The sequence below is a fragment of the Aethalodelphis obliquidens genome, unplaced genomic scaffold (assembly GCF_003676395.1).
Source record: "Aethalodelphis obliquidens isolate GAN/ISIS:26980383/991018 unplaced genomic scaffold, ASM367639v1 scaffold6, whole genome shotgun sequence".
Classification (NCBI taxonomy): Eukaryota; Metazoa; Chordata; class Mammalia; order Artiodactyla; family Delphinidae; genus Aethalodelphis; species Aethalodelphis obliquidens.
In genome coordinates this window covers 5,001,578-5,027,394 of record NW_020837950.1, presented here as the reverse complement: position 1 = coordinate 5,027,394, position 25,817 = coordinate 5,001,578, and the positions used below count along the sequence as shown (strand labels likewise).

At 39.2% G+C, this 25,817-nt stretch overlaps 1 protein-coding gene and 1 pseudogene across 10 annotated transcripts in view; one reads left to right on the top strand and one right to left on the bottom strand.

Annotated features, from left to right (window-relative positions):
• The window catches only part of LOC113619215 (40S ribosomal protein S8 pseudogene), a 2,956-nt pseudogene extending 514 nt beyond the window's left edge, over positions 1-2,442 (top strand).
• TEC (tec protein tyrosine kinase) overlaps positions 1-25,817 on the bottom strand; it is a 144,829-nt gene that overhangs the window by 92,804 nt on the left and 26,208 nt on the right. For 7 of the 10 annotated variants that reach the window (XR_003432130.1, XM_027103024.1, XM_027103026.1 and 4 more), the window contains exon 2: positions 4,921-5,106. Coding sequence is in view for 9 of the 10 variants with exons in the window: in XM_027103026.1 (XP_026958827.1) it covers positions 4,921-5,106 (186 nt within the window). In the remaining variant the exon portion in view is untranslated. Of the gene's footprint in view, positions 1-4,920; positions 5,107-5,567; positions 5,593-5,936; positions 6,166-12,148; positions 12,265-25,817 lie in introns of those variants that run through there. The other 3 variants (XM_027103022.1, XM_027103023.1, XM_027103020.1) reach the window with 3 other exon arrangements.

Below are 25,817 nucleotides of genomic sequence, written 5' to 3'. Positions count from 1 at the left end.
TTTTTTTTTTTTTTTTGCGGTATGCGGGCCTCTCACTGTTGTGGCGGAGCACAGGCTCCGGAGGCGCACGCTCAGCGGCCATGGCTCACGGGCCCAGACGTTCCGTGGCATGTGGACTGGGACACGAACCCGTGTCCCCTGCATCGGCAGGCGGACTCCCAACCACTGCGCCACCAGGGAAGCCCCAAAAGGCCTTTTTCCTGATTAAACTCCAGTCCTGTTCGTCCCTGGATTCCATCTCAAAACCATGTGGAGGCCCCAGCAGAACATCGGGTGGTCTAACCCCTGTGTCATTTAGTTCCCTGACCAGAAAGCAAGAGCGCAGTTTCCTTTGTTCTGTGTTATTATAAGAAGAGCAAACAATATAAATCGTCAGTAAGATCTTTTATTGGTTCACTAGAAGATGCAGAAACATAAGCTAGTTGAGAAAGAGCAAGGAGGACAAACCAAAGAATGGCCCACAGCAGAAACGGAAACACAAGTTTTACATGAGACTTGGAAGAAACAGCTTGACAATTTCTCGTCGTCTAGAACAGAATTTCTCAGCATACTTTGAAAAGTACAATAAACTGTACTTAATAGGAAATTTTTCAGTAAAAGCTTATTGCCATCCTATCGAAGGAGCTGGGGTCCAGAGAACCAGGAAAAGATTGATGTCTGACTCTGTGATTAACTGAGAGTTTTAATAAAGGATGAATGTCACTGAATTGCTACAAAGAAACTAGGAATCATAGCTACTAGATCAATCAGTAGCCTACCCAGTATTTCTTTTAAAAAACAGAACTATGAACAACTAAAATAAATATCTCTGGGGCTACCGCAGAATGGCCCCCATGGTTTTTCTAATCCACTTAGAGTCTTACAAGTCTTACACTTTTAACAAAATATTTTCTTTTAATACCTGTTGATTCTGGGCACTGGGCTGGCAGGGCCCAGCCCTGGGCTCCCTGGCTGAGGCTCCTGCCCCCTGCTTCCACACGTAGGCATCTCTCGGGACAATTGGCACAAGAGCCACAAGACCGGGTACAAGAGAAAGCCCTACCACAGGAAGTGGAGGTATGAGCTGGAACGCCCTGCTGCCAACACCAAGATTGGACCCCGCCGCATACACACAGTCCACGTGCAAGGAGGGGCAACAAGAATTACCGGGCTTTGAGGCTAGACGTGGGGAACTTCTCCTGGGGCTCGGAGTGTTGTACACGCAAGACAAGGATCATTGATGTTGCCTACAATGCATCCAACAACAAACTGGTCCGTACCAAGACCCTGGTGAAGAACTGCATCATGCTCACTGACAGCACACCGTACCGGTAGTGGTACAAGTCCCACTGTGTACTGCCCCTGGGCCACAAGAAGGGGACCAAGCTGACTCCTGAGGAGGAAGAGATTTTAAACAAAAAACGATCAAAGAATATTCAGAAGAAATATGATAAAAGGGGGCTTCCCTGGTGGCGCAGTGGTTAAGAATCCACCTGCCAATGCAGTGGACACGGCTTCGAGCCCTGGTCCAGGAAGATCCCACATGCCACAGAGCAACTAAGCCCATGCACCACAACTACTGAGCCTGCGCTCTAGAGCCCGCAAGTGACAACTACTGAGCCCATGTGCCACAACTACTGAAGCCCACACGCCCTAGAGCCCATGCTCCACAACAAGAGAAGACACCGCACTGAGAAGCCCGCGCACCACAACAAAGAGTAGCCCCCACTCGCCGCAACTAGAGAAAGCCTGCGCACAGCAACAAAGACCCAAAGCAACCAAAAAGTAATTAATTAATTTAAAAAAACTTTCAACATAAAATACACTGCTATAAATAAATTTTTTTAAAAACAGAAAGAAATATGACGAAAGGAAAAAGAATGTCAGGACTTCCCTGGTGGTACAGTGGTTAAGAATCCGCTTGCCAGTGGAGCGGGCACTGGTTCAAGCCTTGGTCCGGGAAGATCCCACATGCCGCAGAGGAACTAAGCCTGTGCACCGCAACTACTGAGCCTGCACTCTAGAGCCCACAAGCCACAACTACTGAGCCCCCATGCCACAACTACTGGAGCCCGCATGTCTACAGCCCATGCTCCACAACGAGAGAAGCCACCGCAATGAGAAGCCCGTGCACTGCAGCGAAGAGTAGCCCCTGCTCGCTGCAACTAGGGAAAGCCCTCAGGCAGCAACGAAGACCCAACGCAGGCAAAAATAAATGAATGAATGAATGAAGAAAAAAAGAAGAAGAATGCCAAAATCAGCAGTCTTCTATAGGAGCAGTTCCAGCAGGACAAGCTTCTTGCATGCATCACTTCAAGAGCAGGCCAGTGTGGCTGAGCAGATCACTATATGCTAGAGGGAAAGGAGCTGGAGTTCTATCTGAGGAAAATCAAGGCCCAGAAAGGCAAATAAATCCTCTTCCCTCCTATCTTAGCTCATATAATAAAGGTGTTTATTGTTCTAAAAAATGTGGGTTACCCACATGACAGCCCTTTTCAGATCACAGCTTCTAGGGCGAGGGAGATGAAAACAAGAACATTTACCCAAGGAAAACAGAGAACTAGGCAGATTAACCCAAACAGGGAAGAAACATAACAGCGAAGTGCTACTGGGCTTCCCTAGGAGCTAGGCTGAGAGCTGTCAAGAAGGAATTCTGCCTAGTACTATCAGAACTTTTACTGTCTCGAGAATTCAGATTCTTATCTTAAAATTCCTGACTTTTTAATATAGTTAACTATTTCTTTTTAACTGTGGGAGGCAAACAAATCTGCAACCATATTTTCAACTGAAGGTCATAAGTTTGCCAATGAACATCAGTCCCCAAGAAAAGAATCCAGGAGGGATCAGAATGCCCAGCTCATGGGAGGAGGGGGGTTCAGGCAGGACTAGCTAACGGGACTAGGCTCCCTGGGCCAGTCAGCAGTAGCCAGAAAGGAGATGGATTCTTCTTGTTTTTTCTTTTTTTTTTTAATTGAAGTATAGTTGATTTACAATATTGTATAAGTTTCAGATGTACAGCACAGTGATTCAGGTTTCTTGCAGATTATATTCCATTATACGTTATTACAAGATATCGGGTATAATTCCCTGTGCTATACAGTAAATCAATGCTAAGTGTCAGAGGCTGGGCTGTTACATGTTGTGACAACCTCTTCATTCTGTCCTTTCTGGTTCTCATGGTGGCGGAGGCTGCTGCCAGGAAAGACAGTGGGTCAGGTTCTGAAATAAGAGGGTTTCCACTGTTCTCTTTATTCTGCTTAAGCTAAAGCAATTAGGGCACTTTTAACTTTGTATCATCTTTGTATTATCATTTACCATCTTCAAAGTGACTTAACAATTGCAATGTATTTCAATTGTATGGGTCCATGTTTCTAAGCAGGTAATGTAAGATTCTGAGGGTTTTTTTGGTTAGTAAAGGACCACACTCTCCCACATTTACTGTTACATTCCTATTCTTTTCTTATGATATTATTCAAATTATGACAAATCATTATTATACAGCAAAAAATTATGTTTCCCCTTAAAATTTATTTTAGATTTTAAAATAATTCATATTTCTAGTCTTATCTGAAACCCTTTTGGAATCCTGAATTTTTCAGATTTAATAAATGTAATACAGCACATACACCATATACACTCCCAGCAAGAACTGGACAGCCCCACATAATTAAACACATTACTAATTCTGCACACACACACACACAAATCACACTAAGATAAAGACTAAAAATAGCTTCATCTAAGGTCAGGTTTTGCAACTGAAAGAGTTTTTGAAGTTTGGGTCTTCAGCATTTTGGGGTTTAGGAAGGTGGATAAAGGACTATAGTCCTAAATTACGTGAACAGGCAAAATTCCACAATGCCAAGGTCACAATGACAAGCCACAGCAGAAATGAACAGAGTTAAGGACTCTGTTGAGGACCACCAGCGAGAAGCAATGCCATTCTGTCTGTATTGGGGGACCCAAAATACAGAGAAATCAGTGGGAGAAATTAGTGGAAGTAAAACAAAACAAAAACAAAACAAAAATGAGTAAATCCATTTCTGAGGAAGGTGCTCTAGGAAAATAGCAGAATAAAATAAACTAAAATCAAACACCAAGATCACCAACAACCTACTGTAACCAAGTAGACAATGGCATGTGGTCAAAAAGGGCAACACAGTCTCCCAGCCATTCCCTAGAACCCAAGAAAATTTCTAAAAGGGAGGAATGTGGCTGGGCCTGCAGTACTAGATGAGGCACTCCCAAGATGGCAGGAGAAAAAAAGATGGGTAGGAGGCCACTCTATATGCAGGCACCTCCTCTAGTGGTAGAACCAGAGGCTAAAACAACTGAAAAGCCAGGAGCTGGCTGACAACATGGCCCCCCTCTGCCACCTGCTCATTGACCAGGTTCTTAGTGAGCCACTGCCCTCTGCTCCCATCAAAGGAACTTTGCACTAGCTGCTTGTCACAAAAAAAGTTGAACAGTTCTGTTGTCAGTCAACTCCACCAGATCACTAAGCAGTTTTAAGTAACTTTCACTTAATAATGAAGAAATATTCATATAAAGTGATGAACATAGACAGTTTATATGTGCTAAAGAAGACTTTTATACATAATATGATAGTTTATGGAAAAGAGCCATGTACACAAAATACTTAATGAATTCCACAAGGATCTAAAACTGATGCAGGGATCTGTTTTCTCTAACACATTAATTCACTAGGCCGATATAAAATTGTATACGCATGTATATACTAAACCCATAATTACCAGACTTGTGAAAAATGTCTATCCATATCCTTAACTTTATCTTTCAAATCCAAATGATAATAAATCCTTACCTTAACTTCATTAACCTAAAGCTTACTCCATAAGATTTGGAGGGTATGCGGAATGTCAGTATTATAAAACAGTATCAACATGGAAAGCAACAAAGTAAACTTTGATTGTCTCCTACCTCTGCCCGACCCTCATAGTAGGTTAACATGGACTCTGTTAGCACAAAAAGTCTCTCTTTGTAGTTTAAGGGTGATGTCTTCTTTTTCTGCTGTGACCTTTTAATAAGAATCTCTTCCAGAAGAGTGTTAAAATTCATCTCGGTCTTCTGATCACTGTTTCTCCTGCCATTGAAGATCCCAGGGTTCTGAAGGAAGAAAATAAACAGTTGCAATAAAATGCGACATGTTAATTATCCAAGAAGGCTGTCATTCCAAATTTACCAAAACGGATTTTACTCTGACCACAGCTAGAGCCGAGGAATGTTACTCCATGCACGTGGACTAAAAATGCCCAGGGCATGAAAGCTCAACCTCCTCTTCTTCCCCAGCCCCATCCTGTTCCTCCATGTCCCTGGATTTCATAAGAAAACCTAATCAAGGTTTGCCATGATGATGATGATTCACTCCTTTGTCCCTCCCTGCCATCCCTTAGCTTGCTGGCACACTCTTCTGCTATCTGATTGCAGGGAAACAAATATCTCAGCAGGAAAAGTACATTTCATCGCCTGCATGGCTGGTTTAGGCTGATATTTAAATTGCCTCAGGATCTTGGTACACAAAACAGACAAGCACACAGGCACGGTAGACTGTGAACAAAGTGCATTACCATAGTGGTGGATAGCATTCAATCTCCAGCTCTAATAAGGATGTAATCTTGATCAAGCATCCTCGCCACCAGAGCCACGAGGATGTTCTCTGATACCTACACTACCATGCTCCACATTTCTCTTCCCTATGGCTCCTGTCTCAACCACAAGAGGAAGGAAACCCACCCAGTTACAGCTAATCCTACTCAGCTAACCTACCCTACACAGCTGCCCCTCAGGGCAGAGCTCACCTGTATAAGGTTCTCAGCCCTATATTTGGAGCCCCATGTCTAGACTATGCATGCCTAGACTAATAAGCCTTCTAAAATCCAAAAAAATTTAACTCTCTGAAAACCAAAGATACTCAGAAAAGGCCTGAACATCCTTACCTGAGACAAGTTGAATGGACAACAGCCCTTTCTTCCCTGCCCTCCACCACACCCTGACAAGAAGTCATTGTGTATCAAACCACAGAGGCAACAGGAGTCATGTGAAGAGCACAGCCAGGAACTTGATACTGCCAGTGAGGAAGTCTACCATCTTCACGCCCAACCCGACACCTCGGAAACACCCTTGCAACTCCCTATTACTGAACTCTCGTCATCCAATCAGGCCCTCCATTTTCTGGAAAGTTACTTTACAACAGCTTAACCTGTGAATATCATCAGTTTCCTTCATTCATAAAATATGGAGGTAAATACCACAAGGTTACTGAGATGTGGAGAGAACTTATTAAGAAAACATCACACAATCATTAATCATTAGAGAAATGCAAATCAAAACTACAATGAGATATCATCTCACACCGGTCAGAATGGCCATCATCAAAAAAATCTAGAAACAATAAATGCTGGAGAAGGTGTGGAGAAAAGGCAACCCTCTTGCACTGTTGGTGGGAATGTAAATTGATACAGCCACTATGGAGAACAGTATGGAGGTTCCTTAAAAAACTACAAATAGGGGCTTCCCTGGTGGTGCAGTGGTTGAGAGTCTGCCTGCCGATGCAGGGGATGCGGGCTCGTGCCCCGGTCCGGAAGGATCCCACATGCCGCGGAGCGGCTGGGCCCGTGAGCCATGGCCGCTGAGCCTGCGCGTCCGGAGCCTGTGCTCCACAACGGGAGAGGCCACAACAGTGACAGGCACGCGTACCGGAAAAAAGAAACAAAAAAACTACAAATAGAACTACCACACGACCCAGCAATCCCACTACTGGGCATATACCCAGAGAAAACCGTAATTCAAAAAGACACATGCACCCCAATGTTCACTGCAGCACTATTTCCAATAGCCAGGACATGGAAGCAACCTAAGTGTCCATCAACAGATGAATGGATAAAGAAGATGTGGCACATATATACAATGGAATATTACTCAGCCATAAAAAGAAACGAAATTGAGTTATTTGTAGTGAGTGAGGTTAAGTCATACAGAATGAAGTTAAGTCAGAAAGAGAAAAACAAATAACATATGCTAACACATATACATGGAATATAAGGGAAAAAAAAAAAGGTCATGAAGAACCTAGGGATAAGACGGGAATAAAGACACAGACCTACTAGAGGATGGACTTGAGGATATGGGGAGGGGGAAGGGTAAGCTGGGACGAAGTGAGAGAGTGGCATGGACACATATACACTACCAATTGTAAAATAGATAGCTAGTGGGAAGCAGCCGCATAGCACAGGGAGATCAGCTTGGTGCTTTGTGACCACCTAGAGGGGTGGGATAGGGAGGGTGTGAGGGAGGGAGATGCAAGAGGGAAGAGATATGGGAACATATGTATATGTATAACTGATTCACTTTGTTATAAAGCAGAAACTAACACACCATTGTAAAGCAATTATACTCCAATAAAGATGTTAAAAAAAAAAAAAAGACGGACACCAACCTCTCAATACCAAAAACGGAAGAGAGCAAATGAATTTATATTCAAACAGAAATAGACCCATAGACATAGAAAACAAACTTACGGTTACCAAAGGGGAAAGGTGGTGGGGATAAATTAGGAGTTTGGGATTAACATATACACACTGCTATAAATAAAATACATAACTAACAAGGATGTACGGTACAGCACAGGGAACTAGACTCAATATTTTGTAATAACCTATAAGAGAAAAGAATCTGAAAAAATACATATATATAAGTATGTATAGCTGAATCATTGTGCTGTACATCTGAAACTAACACAACATTGTAAATCAACAATACTTCAATAAAAATACATACACACATAATTAATTTTTTAAGAAAACTGGACACAGTCTCTCTGGAGACAGTCTCTTTTAAAAAACTGGAGACAGTCTCTCTAATTAATATGTTTTAAAAACTGGAGACAGCAGATTTACAAAAACATTGTAAATCAACAATACTTCAATAAAAATACATACATACATACATAATTAATTTTTTTAAAAAACTGGAGAAATAATAGGCTTGATGCTCTAAAGTAGAAAACGAAGATGAAACAAAATTTCAGAGTCCTCCAGCTCACTCTCCCAGGCATTTTCCACACCGAAAAGAACTGACCCATTCAGAAATAAGAATCACAAAGGAACCAACTCTGGGTTAAAATATCTTTTTAAAATAAAACTCGTAGCTGCAAGTTAAGTCCCTTTTCTCTGTGTCTCCTTGAAGGTGAACACAAGAACACTCTCTTCTTGGGACTTCCCTGGTGGCGCAGTGGTTAAGAATCCGCCTGTCAATGCAGGGGACACAGGTTCAAGCCCTGGTCCGGGAAGATCCCACATGCTGCGGAGCAACTAAGTCCGTGCGCCACAACTACTGAGCCTGCGCTCTAAAGCCTGTGAGCCACAACTACCGAAGACTGTGCACCCAGAGCCTGTGCTCCACCACAAAGAGAAGCCACCACAATGAGAAGCCCGCACACCGCAATGAAGAGGAGCCCCGCCCGCCGCAACTAGAGAAGGCCCAAACGCAGCAACGAAGACCCAACACAGCCAAAAATAGATAAATAAATTTATTTTAAAAAAAAAAGAACACTCTTTTCTTTACTCTGACTGCTAATTGTTAAAAGTTTGAAAAACTTAACACAGTCTTTGAACACCAACATTCTTTTTTTTTTATTGAAGTATAGTTGATTTACAATATTGTGTTAGTTTCAGGTACACAGCAAAGTAATTCAGGTATATTTTTTCAGATTATTTTCCACTGTAGATTATTACCAGAGATTGAATATAGTTCCCTGTGCTACACAGCAAATTCTTGTTGCTTATCTTGAACACCAATATTCTGAAGTAGGTAACGGACACTGTTCAGGTAATGAACACTGTTTTACCAATGAGAAACCCAAACCACCAGGAAGTTACATTCTCTGCCCAGTGTTGCAAATCAGAGTACCAGACTCATGGATCTCAGTTTCATGGTCTAGCAATTTTAGCCAAAAGATCTAAAAACTCTTTTTCATCATAAAAAATTCTGCCTGAAAAAATATATATTTTATTTATATATATATATATATATATATATATATATATATATATATATATAAAATGGCTACTAAGGCTACCCAGCCTACTCTATACACCCTTTCATAACATTTTTAATCAAGGGAACAGAGGTGACTGTGAGTTACCAAATGATAGGATGGTAAGCGGTATAGTAAATAAGAAACAAACAGCTAGTTATCAGGGTAGAAAAAGGATGAACTCCTTACAGGAAGGAGCAAAGAGTGATTTAAGGTTGTTGAAATTCTCACCTTACTAGGTTAAGCCATATGAAATTGCCAATGTTCGGCGATATTTTACCTACAAAATCAGCAAAACTATCTAATTCAATCTAATACTTGTTAATGCCCTAAGATTAGTAAACTTTAGTTAAAGCCCTCAATTTTGGAATTTATACATCAGAATGCATTGCCTATTACACATCTTGTCATAGGTTTACGACAAAGTTAGTGCCTGTTTGCAATTTTAAGAAATCTAGCATGAATAAACATCAGACTGACATTTACTTGAGAAATCAAATGTGTGCCTGACAACAGTACCTGTAGATTATATTTCAATTCAAAAGTACCTAAAATGGGTAGCTACTATATAGGAACAAATCTTACCATGCTCTCTTCTGCAACGCATACTCTCAGCTTAAGCCCCAATTTTATTTTGTAAAAGGGGAATTGAGTAGCAGAAACACAAGCAAAGAAGAAAAAAATGCTAGGCTGACTTCAGTCAGAATAAAGGGTACATTCTAGGCTCCCCACTTATCATGAATTGGAGCTATTCCAGGATCAGGCAGCTTTGTAGCTCTAGAAGAAAGTAACACTTTAGCCCTCAGGTCTTCCTTGCCTAGGAAACAAAGGCACCCAGGGAAAACCTGTATTAAAGTCTTGACTGTGTCTTCTTTCAACCAACTGATATTGTAGCAGGCTACAAAGTTTTGAGTAGCCTTGTCTGGTGACCTATTGAACCTAGGTCTAGATAAGAGAAGACTCAAAAGGTCAAAAGGCAAAAGTTACAGAGGCCAGCTGACTTATCTCATCTTTCCTGGTCCCCATCCAGCCCACTGCCAAATGGTGGGTGATTACAGTGCTGTACTGGGGGCCAAGTGAACCTGGAAATAGACTGAGCAGTGCAGCACTAAGGATAGTTGTTTCTTATTGTCCATATAATACAGGTACATGCATTGATTTAACATGTGCTCTTTAAGACAAGTTTGGGTTTCACAATGAAGGTCCCCACTGTGGTCCTTGGCTATGACTGTGGTTGAGGGCCTCCTGGCTGATAAAGAGGAAGAGAAAAGAAAGAGAGAGAAAAAGAACAATGGATGGAGAAAAGAAACCATGGGTAATACTGTTACCCGAAAACTGGACTTGCCTCTTGGTGAGTATTGAGCCAAAAGACAGAACCAAACCAAAGAGCAGAAGGAAGGATTTATTTCTTGCAGCAAGTAAAGAGGACAACAGGGATATTTCCCAAAGCGGTGTCTCCCCAGACAGCAAGATTGGGGCCGGAGCAAAGAGAATTCAGCATAGAATTGGGGAAAGGTTGACAGAGTCCAGGCACTAGTTGACTGAAGTCAGAAGGGTCAGCAAAGGTTGAAATCATCATTCCTTAGGTTCCAGTTGACCTGGTGGTTGAACCCTCAAGAGGGTGTGCATTCTGCAAAACAGCTCAAGAATGTGCTTCAGGCTAATCCTTACCTTTGAAATCGTAAACTGATATATTATGGTTAAGTTATCTCCCTGGCCCGGTAACAGCTGTTTGTTTTTACCTTCTTTTGCTCCCTTAAAATCATTAACTACTGAGACCTATTCTTCTGCAAGGGCAAGCATTGTGGCCGGGCTTAGATCACAAAACGGCTTAGGCCTAAAAGGGCCAGGTTCTCTTCCTCTGGGGACCCCCACTCTATATGCTTACAATACCTCAAAGCATCAACAAATATATTTACTCTATAGGTGATTCATAGTTAAGTGATTCTAGAGAGAAGCAAGAGTTGTCATAAAAATTACTCACTGATCAATTAACCACATAGGTCCCAATCAAATATTCCTTCCACATTACTAGGTTTTGTTTCTCTCACTGAATAAGGGAATGCAACAGTCATCAACTTCAAATACTCAAAAGATAAGGGTTTTCAAAAAGTCAATAATGAGAATAATGTTGGAGAATTGCTCCCATCACACTCAATGCCACTGGCAAATGAGGATCTTGCAGTAAGTTAGCTAGCTAGTAAAAATAAAATAAAATAACACAAGTGTCAAGAATGACTTACACTTAAATTACTAAAGTACACTGAAGCAGACCGCTTTTTGCCCCCTGCCCTCGTCCATTCTTCCCTTCTTCCTGGACGTCTGGGCTAGAGATACTTCCCAGCCTTCCTGGCAGTGACATGTGGCCATCTAAGGTCAAGCCAAGCGGATGTGTGCAGAAGTGATGCGTGGGCCAACTTCAACTTAAAGACAAGCTACTCTCCCCAGATTTAGGGCATTTTTCACCTCCCCACCAGCCAGAAAGTACACATGGCAGACTCAACTTTACGCATTCAAGACATCACTGTAGACAAGAGCAAGGGAGGAACAAGATGGAACCTAGTTCTTTTTTTTTTTTTTTTTTAACATCTTTATTGGAGTATAATTGCTTTACATGGTGTGTTAGTCTCTTGGAACCTAGTCCTTGAATGACTTCATGGAGCAGAGCTGCCCTATCAGCCTAGACTTGGTACCCTACTTTGACAGGTTAACACACTTCTATCTTATTTTAGAAATGACATATGATGGTTTCTTTGTTACAGTGACTTAATCTTTATTCTACCGCATGGATACACTCTTGCAAAAACTGATAAAGCTTTCTAATGCTTTCGGAAAAAATGGCCCTCTTTAGATCTGTGCTAATTTAAATGTTAAAGGCTGTCACAACTTTCTATCACGCATTTTCATCAGAAAAATAATCTCAAGAAAACAACTAATATTTGATTGCGTCTTTGTTCTAAGAGTTAACAATTATAATCTAAATTGTGCCATATATGAGATAAAATAAACATTTTCACTTTATTTTTCATGATAAAGTCTGAATCATAAGGGTTTGTGTCCTTTTGTTTTTTGGTTTTTTTTGGGTTTTGTTTTGTTTTGTTTTTTACTACTTACTATGAAACATAAGTGGATTCACTTTGACAACATTCTGGCATTAATTCTCCTCCCATGAAGGAATTTCTGATACACAGCAAATATTTCTCTTTCTGCTTCTTGCTAATTCAGAAGGAAACAACTAGTGAAAACAAGACATGAATAACAAGTTTCTCAAGGTAAAGTGATTTTCAGCAACTATACTAGAAAAAAACATAAAAGTAACTTGGAAATTATATATAAAATAACACCAAAATGTGTTCCTTTACTATATTAATCTAAATTGTTTTTAATATGAAACATTCATCTATGTCAACATATTATTTTCCTATTGTTTTCAAAATAGGAATAAAGAACCCAAGTCATTATCGCATTCGGTTTTTTTACAGAATGAGCAAGCTTCTTTAACAAAAATTTCAAGAACAAAAACAGTGAGATTGAGGAGGAACCAACAGACTTTAAAAGTCTTATGAGACAGTTGAAATGTGTGAGACAACTGTGGCAACTTGAATACTAACTGTATACTGGTGATATTTAAGTTTGTGGTAAGATTTTGATGATAACAAAATAGTGTTAGGTTGTTCTGGAGTTTTTTGGTGCGAGTGTTTTTTGGTGCGAGTGTTCTGGAGTTTTTTGGTGGAGTTTTTTGGTATTGTGGTTGTACTTTTAAGAGTTCTTATCTTTTAGAGATACATACTGAAAAATTTACAGATAAAATAATGTCTGTGATTTGCTTTATAACCTGGTAAGGGGGATATGGGAGCACAGACAAAACAAAATTATTCATGAGTTGATAACTGTTGAAGCTGAGTGAGGCACACAGGAAGAGTTCATTATACTTTTTGTCTGTGTTTGAAATTTTCCATAATAAAAACTTTTGAAATATGTTTAAGGAAATAGCATGGTTTTCCATGTCCCTGTCATCCAACCCTTTGGAACTGGTAAGAAAGAGAATAGAAAAAGATGAAAGGAGGAAGAGAAGGGAGAGAGGGGGAAAAAAAGAACCAAGGCAGCCAAATAAAAGCAGAAAAAGGTGGGTGGGCTCTCCTTCCTCCAGGATATTATTACCACACTACCCAGCTCATCACAGAAGCTCTTCCAATGATCCCAATGATTCCCTGAGTCAGCAGAACTTCATGGTAAGGTAATGTGATACCATTTCTTCCCCAACAGACAGGAATATGTGGTTTCTGGGTTATTTTTATGGTTATTTTATGGTTATGTGGTTATTTTTATTTTCCAAAAATAAAACCACAGTCTATGCAACATTTGTCCTTGTTATAACTCCTCTTCTTCCCTCTATTTCCTTTCCTTTCCCCTGTTCAAATTTCATGAAAGCAGAAGTTAGCTTTTCAAGCCTAAAGCACAATAAAAAGAAAATTCTGTACAGGCTAACAAAGTACCAAAGAATAGTGGGCAGTCAGGTAAAGTGAGTATAACCAAATTGCAGCCTTTTTATAAAAGAATCATTAGAAAGCTCACCAAAGGTAAGCATCACAACTGAAACTACAGAGCATACTAAAACAAGATGGCAAATTAGACCAGAGAATTATTTACCCTTACTTCTAAGGCTTGTGAGGCTCAGTTAATGAAAAGTTTCCAAAACTGAAATGCCAGCTGTTACATACCTGACCTCTAAAAGAATAAAAATACACTGATAAAAATACTAAACATTCTCATACATCACTTGTAACAAATGAAAATTGTAAACTACATTCAAAAAGTATCACGGGGGCTTCCCTGGTGGCACAGTGGTTAAGAATCCGCCTGCCAATGCAGGGGACACGGATTTGAGCTCTGGTCCGGGAAGATCCCACATGCCGCAGAGCAGCTAAGCCCGTGCGCCACAACTACTGAACCTGAGCTCTAAAGCCTGCAGGCCACAGCTACTGAGCCCGTGCACCACAAGTACTGAAGCCTGCATGCCTAGAGCCCATGCTCCGCAGCAAGAGAAAACACCACAATGAGAAGCCCGTGCACCGCAACGAAGAGTAGCCCCCGCTCACCACAACTAAAGAAAGCCCACACACAGCAACGAGGACCCAATGTGGCAAAAAATAAATAAAATAAAATAAATAAATTTACTTTGAAAAAGTATGCATATAAGCCATGATCTAATTACTGTGGAAGATGTCCAGTGACCTTTTTTTATGGCATTATAATTAGCACACAATATTATATTAGTTTCAGGTGTACAACACAGTGATCCAATATTTTTATACATTATGAAATGATTATCACAAAATTCTAGTTACTATCTGTCAGCAAAGTTATTACAGTATTACTAACTATATTCCTTACACTGTATGTTACTTCCCCATGTCTTATTTGCTTTATAGCTGGAAGACTGTACCTCTTAATCCTCTTCACCTATTTTATCCATCCTCCTACCCACCTCCCCTCTGGCAACCACCAGTTTGTTCTCTGTACCTATGAGTCTATTTCTGTTTTGTTTTTGTTTGTCTATTTGTTTTGCTGTGTAGATTCCACAAATAAGTTACATCATATAGTATTTGTTTTTCCCTGTCTGATTTATTTCACTTATTTTTCTCTGTCTGACTTATTTCATAATACCCTCCAGGTCCATCCCTGTTGCTGCAAATGGCAAGATTTCATTCTTTTTTATGCCCAAGTAGTATTCCGTTGCACATATATACCACACCTTCTTTATCCACTCATCTATCAAGGAACACTTAAGTTGCTTGCATATCTTGGCTATTGTAAATAATGCTGCAATGAACACTGAGGGGTATATATCTTTTCGAGTTAGTGTTTTCATTCTCTTCAGATAAATACCCATAAGTTGAATTGCTGGATCATATGGTAGTTCTATTTTTAATTTTTTGAGGAACCTCCATATAGTTTTCTATACTGCACCAATTTACATTTCCACCAACAGGGCACACGGGCTCCCTTTCCTCCACATCCTTGACAACATTTGTTGTTTCTTGTCTTTTTGGTAATAGCCAATCTAACAAGTGTGAGGTGATACCTCATTGTATACAATTTGATTTGCATTTCCCTGGTGATTAGTGGTATCAAGCATCTTTTCCTATGTCTGTTTTATGTCTTCTTTGGAAAAATGTTTATTCAGATCCTCCGCCCATATTTTAATCAGGCTGTTTGTTTTTTTGATATTGAGTTGTAGGAGTTCTCTGGATATTAACCCCTTATCAAATATATCATTTGCAAATATCTTCTCCCATTCAGTGGGCTGTCTTTTTGTTTTGTTGGTTGTTTCTTTTGCTGTGAAAAGGCTTAGTTTGATGTAGTCCCATTTGTTTATTTTTGCTTTTGTTGACCTAGCAACATATCCAAAAAGATATTACTAAGACTGATGTCAAAGAGATTACTGCCTATATGTTCTAGGAGTTTTACGGTTTCAGGTTTTACATTCAAGTCTTTAATCCATTTTGAGTTTATTTTTGAATATGGTATAAGAAAAGTAATATAAATAAATCTGCTGCATTTCTATATACTAATAACAAACCATCAGAAAGAGAAATGAAGCAAATAATCCCATTTACAACTGGAATAAATTTAACCAATGAGATGAAAGACCTACACTCTGAAAACTATAAGACAGTGAGGAAAGAAACTGAAGACAACACAAATAAATGGAAAGATATACCATGCTCATGGATTGGAAGGATCAATACCATTTAGATGTCCATACTACCCAAAGCAATCTAGAGATTCAATGTAATCCCTATCGAAATATCAATGGCATTTTTCACAGAACTAAAACAAATAATCCTAAAATTTGTATGGAACCACAAATGATCCCAAATAGCCAAAACAATTTTAAGAGAGAATAACAAAGCTGGAGGCATAACACTCTCTGATTTCAAACTATACTACAAACTTATGGTAATCAAAACTGTATGGCACTGGAATCGGTGGAACAGAATAGAGAGTCCCCAGATAAACCTATGCTCATACGGTCAATTAAGCTACAACAAAAGAGGCAAGAATATACAATGGGGGAAAAGACAGTCTCTTCAATAAATGGTGTTGGGAAAACTGGACAGCTACATGCCAAAGAATGGAACTGGGCCTTTTTCATATACCCTATCCCTAATGAAGTAAACTGACAATGTACTTCCCTGTTCTTTGCTCTACCCATCATCATCATCTGGACCATCTATGATACGTAATGCTGCTCTTTCTTAAAACAGATGCAAATTCACTGACACTCCTCCCCTTGAATCTGAGTGGGATTTTGATTCCTTCAACTAATATAGTACAGCAGAAGGGATACTATGTAATCTCTGAGGCTAAGCCCAAAAAGGCCAAGTACCTCCTCCCTTGTTCTTTTGGACTTCTCATTCTTGGAACAGTCCTTCTTGGAACCTAGCCACCATACTGAGCGAAGCTTCTGCCAAATGCAGAAGCCACATATAGATGTTCTAGTGCAGAATTCCTGCTGAGCCCAGCCTTCAAATCATCCCAGCCCAGGAGACAGATATATGACTGAGAAAAACTCTCAGATGATTCCAGCCCTTAATTGTCCAAGTTGCTCCCAGGTAGCAAGTTTTCCAAGAGCACAGATATTGTGGAGTAGACATTCCCACTGTGCCCTGTCCAATTCTTAGCCTACAGAATCCACGAGTGTGATAAAATGGTTGTTGTTGTGTGCCTGTAAGTTTAAGGTAGTTTGTCACAAAACAGTAGATAACTGGGACATATAATTAATACACTACATCATTCTTGACCACCTCATTCTCATTTCATTCATCTCTAATCCCTGTCAACTCTCTTCCTTCCCTTAAATGTTTCCTCATTCATTTCTTCACTCATCCATCTTTTCACCATGTTCAGTTCATGAACCAATCTGTTCACAGGAGTAGTTTCAGACATTCATATATAATCATTCATTCTGGCATTTATTGCATAGCCATGATGTATGAGGAACTATGCATGAGGCATTGAGGTGGTTACAAAAATGAGCAAGGCATGATCTTTGCTCTAGAGTGGCATAGGGAAAAGTGACTTAAAAACAAAGAGCTACAATACAAGCTGTTGAGGGCTATAAAAGTGATATGTACAAAGTGTTCTGGAACACTAATAGCCCCTAAAAATCACTAACATGTAATCACTAAAGAGGTAACAATTACCCCTCTTCAAAGTATGATGGACCACTTCAATGTGGATATGACATATAAAGAGAATTTTGACAGATGGCTAGAGATACACCAACACATGAATAAAAGTAGATGTTAATATTCTGGTCTGTATAATCACTTCCATGTATAATATATATGAAAATTTTCTTTCTTAAAAGTTGCTTGATTTTAATCTGAATCATAAAAAGGAAATAAAAGTTTTTAAATGGCATGTGTTCACTCTGTCATTCTGAGAATTTTTTTTTTATTGGAGTATAGTTGCTTTACAATATTGTGTTACTCTATACTGTATAATAAAGTGAATCAGCTATACGTATACATATATCCCCTCTTTTTTGGATTTCCTTCTTATTTAGGTCACCACAGAGCATGGAGTAGAGTTCCCTGTGCTATATAGTAGGTTCTCATTAGTTATCTATTTTATATATAGTATCAATAGTGTATATATGTCAATCCCATTCTCCCAATTCATCCCACTCCCCTTTCCCCCTTGGTATCCATACGTTTGTTCTCTACGTCCGTGTCTCTATTTCTGCTTTGTAAATAAGATCGTCTATACCATTTCTTTCAGATTCCACATATATGCGTTAATATATGATATTCGTTTTTCTCTTTCTGACTTACTTCACTCTGTATGGCAGTCTCTAGGTCCATGCATGTCTCTACAAATGACCCAATTTCATTCCTTTTTATAGCTGAGTAATATTCCATTGTATATATGTACCACATCTGTATCTATTCCTCTGTTAATGGACATTTAGGTTGCTTCCATGTCCTGCCTATTGTAAATAGTGCTGCATGAACATTGGGGTGCATGTGTCTTTTTGAATTATGGTTTTCTCAGGGTATATGCCCAGTGGTGGGATTGCTGGGTCATACGGTAGTTCTATTTTTAGTTTTTTAAGGACTCTCCATACTGTTCTCCTCAGTGGCTGCATCAATTTACATTCCCACCAACAATGCATGAGGGTTCCCTTTTCTCCACACCCTCTCCAGTATTTACTGTTTGTAGATTTTTTCATGATGGCCATTCTGACCGGTGTGAGGTGATACCTCATTGTAGTTTTGATTTGCACTTCTCTAATGATTAGTGATGTTGAGCATCTTTGCAATTCAAGCTGTTGACAAATGTGTTTGTTGGCCATCTGTATGTTCAGAAGTTTTATACTGGCTCTCCACTATGAGTTTTAATTTTGCATATTTTGTTAGTGTAGAAAAGAAGTTAAACAGAAAAGCAGTAGCCTTAGTTACAGAAGAATGACTCTTTTAACTATATATATTCTTCACTTTACATACGAAATGCATTCCAAGTACATGGCTGAAATTAAAATAAATTTTAACTAGAATAATGTGCCAATATGGATTCAATTATAGAATTAAAAATACATTTGCATGGGGAAAAACGTTTATTCGATACACATGGTACAAATCTTTGGAAAGAAACAAGGCCATTCTAGGTGTTAAAGAATTGAGAAATGGTTTCATGAAACTTCCAGAATTTGTCAACAGCTTGAATTCAAATCTAGTATTTTTTTTTATTCTTTTTTTTTAACATCTTTATTGGGGTATAATTGCTTTACAATGGTGTGTTACTTTCTGCTTTATAACAAAGTGAATCAGTTATACGTATACATATGTTCCCATATCTCTTCCCTCTTGCATCTTCCTCCCTCCCACCCTCCCTATCCCACCCCTCCAGGCGGTCACAAAGCACCGAGCTGATATCCCTGTGCTATGCGGCTGCTTCCCACTAGCTATCTACCTTAAGTTTGGTAGTGAACTTTCATTTCACCATCATCCTATTACTTTCAACTACCTTCTCCAAAACAAATGTTACCCACACATAAGCATCCCCTAACCATACAAAGATTTTGACTCTAGACAGTTGTCCTTTGGGGGTGATATCCAAGCATAAACTCTTTTTTTAAATTTATTCATTTATTTATTCATTTTTGGCTGCGTTGGGTCTTTGTTGCTGTGCACGGGCTTTCTCTAGTCGCAGAGAGCGGGGGCTACTCTTCGCTGCGGTGCGCAGGCTTCTCATTGCAGTGGCTTATCTTGTTGCAGAGCACAGGCTCTAGGTGCGCGGGCTTCAGTAGTTCTGGCACGCGGACTCAATAGTTGTGGCTCGCGGGCTCTAGAGCGCAGGCTCAGTAGTTGCTGCGCACGGGCTTAGTTGCCCCGCAGCACGTGGGATCTTCCCAGACCAGGGCTCGAACCCGTGTCCCCTGCATTGGCAGGCAGATTCTTAACCACTGTGCCACCAGAGAAGTCCCCCAAGCATTAAATCTTAATATCATGTTTTGCCAACAGATGATTGCATATTTCAGTGTCTGAAAATTCCATTTGAAAAATTACATTCTGTAAAATAGATGTCCAATTTTTTCCAGTGCTGTGTGAAATTGTAAAAAATCAACTTTACGTAAATAAGAATACTGATATTTAGATAGCCACACAGAATAAATTAGTTAATATCTATGTGTGTGTATACATGTTATACAGACATATAAATATCCATTCTGTTCCACAGCAATTTCTCAAAAGCATATTTCCAAGTATTTTTCCCCCTCTGAATACTCTGTCTTAACACAAACCAAGCAAAAGAAAGTATAATATTTGGCATGATCTAGCAACTGGTACACTGCCTGAAATGCAATATGTATGCAATAAGTATTAGATGGCTTAATGATTTCCCTTTATTTAAGCCTCAATGGTATTTACTTCAGAAACCAAACCTCAAAGGTAACGGAAGCATCTACTTCAGCCCTCTCACCATATTTAGTTTCTCTTATTGTCACTGGACAGACTTGCAGGAAAAATCTTTTTCAAAAGTACATCCATCTGCATTTCAAATCAGCATGGTCCTTGTCTTTGAACCATAAATCAACAAAAAACTAACAGGATCTTTTTCTCCTCTGAAATGTTCCTGAGGATTAATTCTGCCCTATGCACGAGGTTGTTTTTTCTGACGGGGCTGGCAGCTCAGAGTTTACTCAACCCAGCGTCCCACACATCTCTGATGTTGAGAACTGACGGTGTTTCCTCCAAGCTCTCCTGTGCTATCTCTTCAATGTGACAGGTCTTTGTCCGCCACTATTCCGAATCTCTTGTTAACATGTAAAAGTGAGCCTCAGGGTATAGAAGAACCTTCTCTGCCCTTAGCTGACAATGCAACGGAAAGCAAAACTCACAAACTCTGAGACCCTATGATTTCATCTCTAAGATTAATGCACTGAAGCTGATGAGCTCTAACCTAGTCTTTAGCCCTAAAATTCTATGTAGCTCAACATTTTAGAAACCCACCTGTTCCCTATACTACTACGGTATTAAACACAGAAAATTCAACCATCTAGAAGGCAGGCCTATACCTTTGACATGTTAACTCTCAAAATTTTAATATGTTCCCTGACAGAGCTGCAAATGACATAAACAATGGTTCTTTAAACATTATACTAAAGATTCCTTTCCCTATGTCACCCTCCATTACCTTATTTCACCAACTGCTTACGTTAGAACTTCTGGCTAAGCAGCATGATTTAGTAGAAGGAACCTGAACTTTTTTTTTTTTAATTGAAGTATAGTTGATTTACAATGTTGTGTTAGTTTCATGTGTGGAAGAAAGTGATTCAGTTACATATACAGATTCTTTTCCATTATAGGTTATTACAAGATATTGAATATAGTTCCCTGTACTATACAGTAGGATCTTGTTGCTTATCTATTGTATACATAGTAGTTTGTATCTGCTAATCCCAAACTCCTAATTTATCCCTCCCCCACCCCCTTTCCCCTTTGGTAACCATAAGCTTGTCTTCTATGTCTGTGAGTCTCTTTTTGTTTTATAAATAACATCACGTGTATCATATTTTAGATTCCACATATAAGTCATATCATATGATATTTGTCTTTCTCTGTCTGATTTATTTCACTTAGTATGATAATCTCTAGGTCCATCATGTTGCTTCAAATGACATTATTTCATTCTTTTTTATAGCTGAGTAATATTCCATTGTATATATGTACCACATCTTCTTTATCCATTCATCTGTCAATGGACATTTAGGTTGCTTCCATGTCTTGGCTATTGTGAATAATGCTGCTATGAACATTGGGGTGCATGTATCTTTTCGAATTACGGTTTTCTCCAGATACATGCCCAGGAGTGGGATTGCTGCATCATATGGTAACTCTCTTTTTAGTTTTTCAAGAAACCTCCATGCCGTTTTCCATAGTGGCTTCACCAATTTACATTCCCACCAACAGTGTAGGAGGGTTCCCTTTTCTCCACACTCTCTCCAGCACTTATTGTTTGTGGACTTTTTAATGATGGCCATTATGAACAGTGTGAAGTAATATCTCATTGTAGTTTTGATCTGCATTTCCCTGATAATTAGTGATATTGAGCATTTTTTCATGTGCCTATGGGCCATCTGAACGTCTTCTCTGGAGAAATGTCTAGGTCTTCTGCCCATTTTTTGACTGGGTTGTTTGGTTTTTGTTACTGAATTGTATAAGCTGTTTGTATATTTTGGAAATTAAACTCTTGTTGGTCACATTGTTTCCAAATATTTTCTCCCAGTCCATAGGTTGTCTTTTCATTTTGTTTAGTTTCTTTTGCTGTGCAAAAGCTTATAAGTTTGATTAGGTCTCATTTGTTTATTTTTGCTTTTATTTCTATTGCCTTGGGAGAACAACCTAAAAAAACATTTCTACAATTTATGTCAGAGAATGTTTTGCCTACAGGAACCTGAACTTTTGAGTGTGACTGACCTGGCTCTAAATCTTAGCTCTGCCATTTATTAGCTGTATAACTTCATGCAAGTTACTTAACTCCTCTGAGACTATTTCCTTACCTATAAAATGAGGATAATGATACCAACCTTAAAGGAGTATCATGAGGTGTAAATCAGAAAAATGCATGTAAAGTTTCTTTAAAACAGCAAACAGGAAAGCACAGTCAGTTGGTTTTGCCATACCTTTGTTCTGAACTGATACACATCTACACATTCAACAACTGTTAACTGAGCATCTGCTAAGTGCCAGATATGTTATCAGGTTCTGGGACACAAAATAAAGCATAAGACACATCCAGTAAGGTGTCCACAGCCTAGGAGAAAGGACATATATGACAGAAGCTAATGATGTCATTAACCACATGATAAGTGCTACACCACAGATGGATACAAGCTTCGGCTCTGCCCAGAGGTAGGAGGTGGAAAGATAATCAGAGAAGATGATGTCTGAGCTGGGTAAAGACTGAGTTAGTTGTCACCCAAGGAAGATAGTGGAGCAAGGGCTCAGCCTCATGAAATGCAAGGTGAGTTTGAAGAAAAACAAACAGTAAAAACAGCTTCTATTCATTTAAAATATTCTATTTCAGTTATCCTTCCTCTCCCCCATTCCCATCCAAATACGCACACATACTCTCAAAGGAGAGAATGCTATTTCCACTATCAAAAAGAAATCAAAATCCAAAATGATTCCTTTCCAGCCTTGTGTTTGTTTGTTCATTCATTTTTCAACCAAATAAGGTTGTTTAAAATCTACTGTATACCAAGCGCTGTGACAGAGATACAACAGTGCAAGGGAAAACACAGGCCCTGCCTTTTTGGAGCTTACACTCCAGTGGGCTTTCTCTCTAATGCCTTAAAGAGCCCTCCCCTGAAACATCCTTCTCAAATGTCACACAGAGGACAGGGGTGTACCCAGGTTATTCATATTCAGGTTATTTGATTACAGAAAATGAGAGCTGGGCACTCCAATAATTAGAAATCACTAGGTCCAAACCTCTCTACTGATAATATAAATATCAGAGTCCAAAAAAGCTGAGTTGACAAATATTACCTCTCTCTCTTTGTTCATTAATACTGTTATCAGCATCTTAATTTTTAAAAACTAACTACTTACCATAGCAATTTTTTAAGAACTCTAGGCTAAAATTATGGGTTGCTTTTTTTCTCAATGTCATTCAGAAGGTAAGGTTTCACACACACAAACACACAATCACACAGTCCTTTAACTTGTAAAACTGCACCCCCGGGCTTCCCTGGAGGTGCAGCAGTTGAGAAGAATCCGCCTGCCAACACAGCGGATATGGGTTCGAGCCCTGGCCCGGGAAGATCCCACATGCTGCAGAGCAACTAAGCCTGTGCACCACAACTACTGAGACTGCGCTCTAGAACCTGCGAGTCACAACTACTGAGCCTGTGTGCCTAGAGCCCATGCTCCGCAACAAGAGAATCCACCGCAATGAGAAGTCCGCACACCGCAATGAAGAGTAGCCCCTGCTGGCTGCAACTAGAGAAAGCCCGCACACAGCAACAAAGACCCAACGTAGCCAAAAATAAGTAAATAAATTTATTTTAAAAAAAAAACAAAAAAACCTGCACCCCCACTCAGTATTTCATTTCATTAAATGAGTTCGTACACATAAAGCACTCAGAAGAGTACGTGGCACTTAAGAGTCATGTAAGTGTTTCCTCCTAGTGTTATCATTTTAACTTATTTTTTTGTAGTGTTACTATTAATCACTAAGAAATTAAAATGTGCAATAGTCCCGTAGCAAGTACCACTTTATAAATAAATAAATAAAAGCAAAGAGAATGTAACCGATATAACAACAACAACAATAATAATACCTTTGAGACTAGAAATCTAGTGTCCTTACTCCCAGACTTCTATAGTAAAAGTCTGGCTACATTAGATAGCTGACAAGGTACATTAAAATTTTTATTTTTATTGATTTATAATTTATACCTTGTGTACATGCAGTGAGAAATTGAGACACCTTACAATAAAAATACATGAACAACAGCAGCACTATTTATCATAGCTAAGACACGGAAACAACCTAAATGTCCATCAACAGATGAATGGATAAAGAAGATGTGGTACATATATACAATGGAACAGTACTCAGCCATTAGAAAAAGAATGAAATAATGCCATTTGCAGCAACATGTATGGACCTAGAGATTATCATAGTAAGTGAAGTAAGTCAGAAAAAGAAAGACAAATACCATATGATATCACTTATATGTGGAATCTAAAATATGACACAAATGAACTTATCTATGAAACAGACTCACAGACATAGAGAACAGACTTGTGGTTGTCAAGGCGGAGGGGAGTGGGGGAGATGGATTGGGAGTTTGGGATTAGCAGATGCAAACTATTACATATAGAATGGATAAACAACAAAGTTCTATTGTACAGCACAGGGAACTATATCCAATATCCTGTAATAAAACGTAATGGAAAAGAATATGAAAAAGAATATATATTTATATAACTGAATCACTCTGCTGTATAGCAGAAATTAACACAACATTGTAAATCAACTACACTTCAATAAATTTTTAAAAAATACATGAACAAAATTTAACCAAGGATGTGTGAGACTTATGCACTGAAAACCAAAAAATGTTGTTGAAAGAAATTAAAGAAGACCTAAATAAAGGGAAAGTCATCCATGTTCATGGATTGAAATTCCTAATATTGCTAAAATGACAAACTTTCCAAATGGCTCTACAGATTCAACGCAACTCTATCAAAATTCCAACTGCCTTTTTTTTTTCTTTTTTTGTACAAATGGACAAGCTGATCCTAAAACTCATACAGTAATGCTGAATAGCCAAGTTAATCTTGGGGAAAAAAAAAAAAAAGGTTGGAGGACTCACATTCCCAATTTCAAAACTTATTACAATATTACAGTAATCCAAACAGTGTAGTATTACATAAAGATAGATACACAGATCAACGACATAGAATTGGGAGTCCAGAAAGAAATCCATATATCTATGGTCAACTGATTTTTGATGAGCATGCCAAGACCATTCCATGAGGAAAGAGCAGTCTTTTCAATAAATGGTGCTGGGACAACCGGATATGAATGAATTTAGACCCCTACTTCACATCACAAACAAAAATGATTTCTAAATGGATCAAAGACTTAATGTAAGAACTCAATCAAAAAACTCTCAGAAGGAAACATAGCTGTAAATTTTCATAATTTTAGATTAGATAATGGTTTCTTAAACATGACACCAAGAGCACAAGCAACAAAAGAAAAATAGATAAATTGGACTTCAACTTAAAAACTTCTGTATGTCTAAGGACACTACCAAGGAAGTGGAAAGACAGCGCACAGAATGGGAGAAAATATTTGCAAATGATATACTCAATAAGAGTCTAGTATCCAGAATATATAAAGAATACTTACAACTGAACAACAACAACAAAATTTTAACAGGTAATGGACTTAAATAGGCATTTCTCCAAAGATGTACAAAAAGCTAATAAACATATGAAAAGATGCTCAGCATCACTAGTTATTAGAAAAATATAAATCAAAAGCACAATGAGGGGGCTTCCCTGGTGGCGCAGTGGTTGGGGGGCGTGGGTTCGCGCCCCAGTCCGGGAGGATCCCGCGTGCCGCAGAGCGGCTGGGCCCATGGGCCATGGCTGCTGGGCCTGTGCGTCCGGAGCCTGTGCTCCGCAGCGGGAGAGGCCGCAATGGTGAGAGGCCCGCGTACCGGGGGGAAAAAAAAAAAAAAAAAGCACAA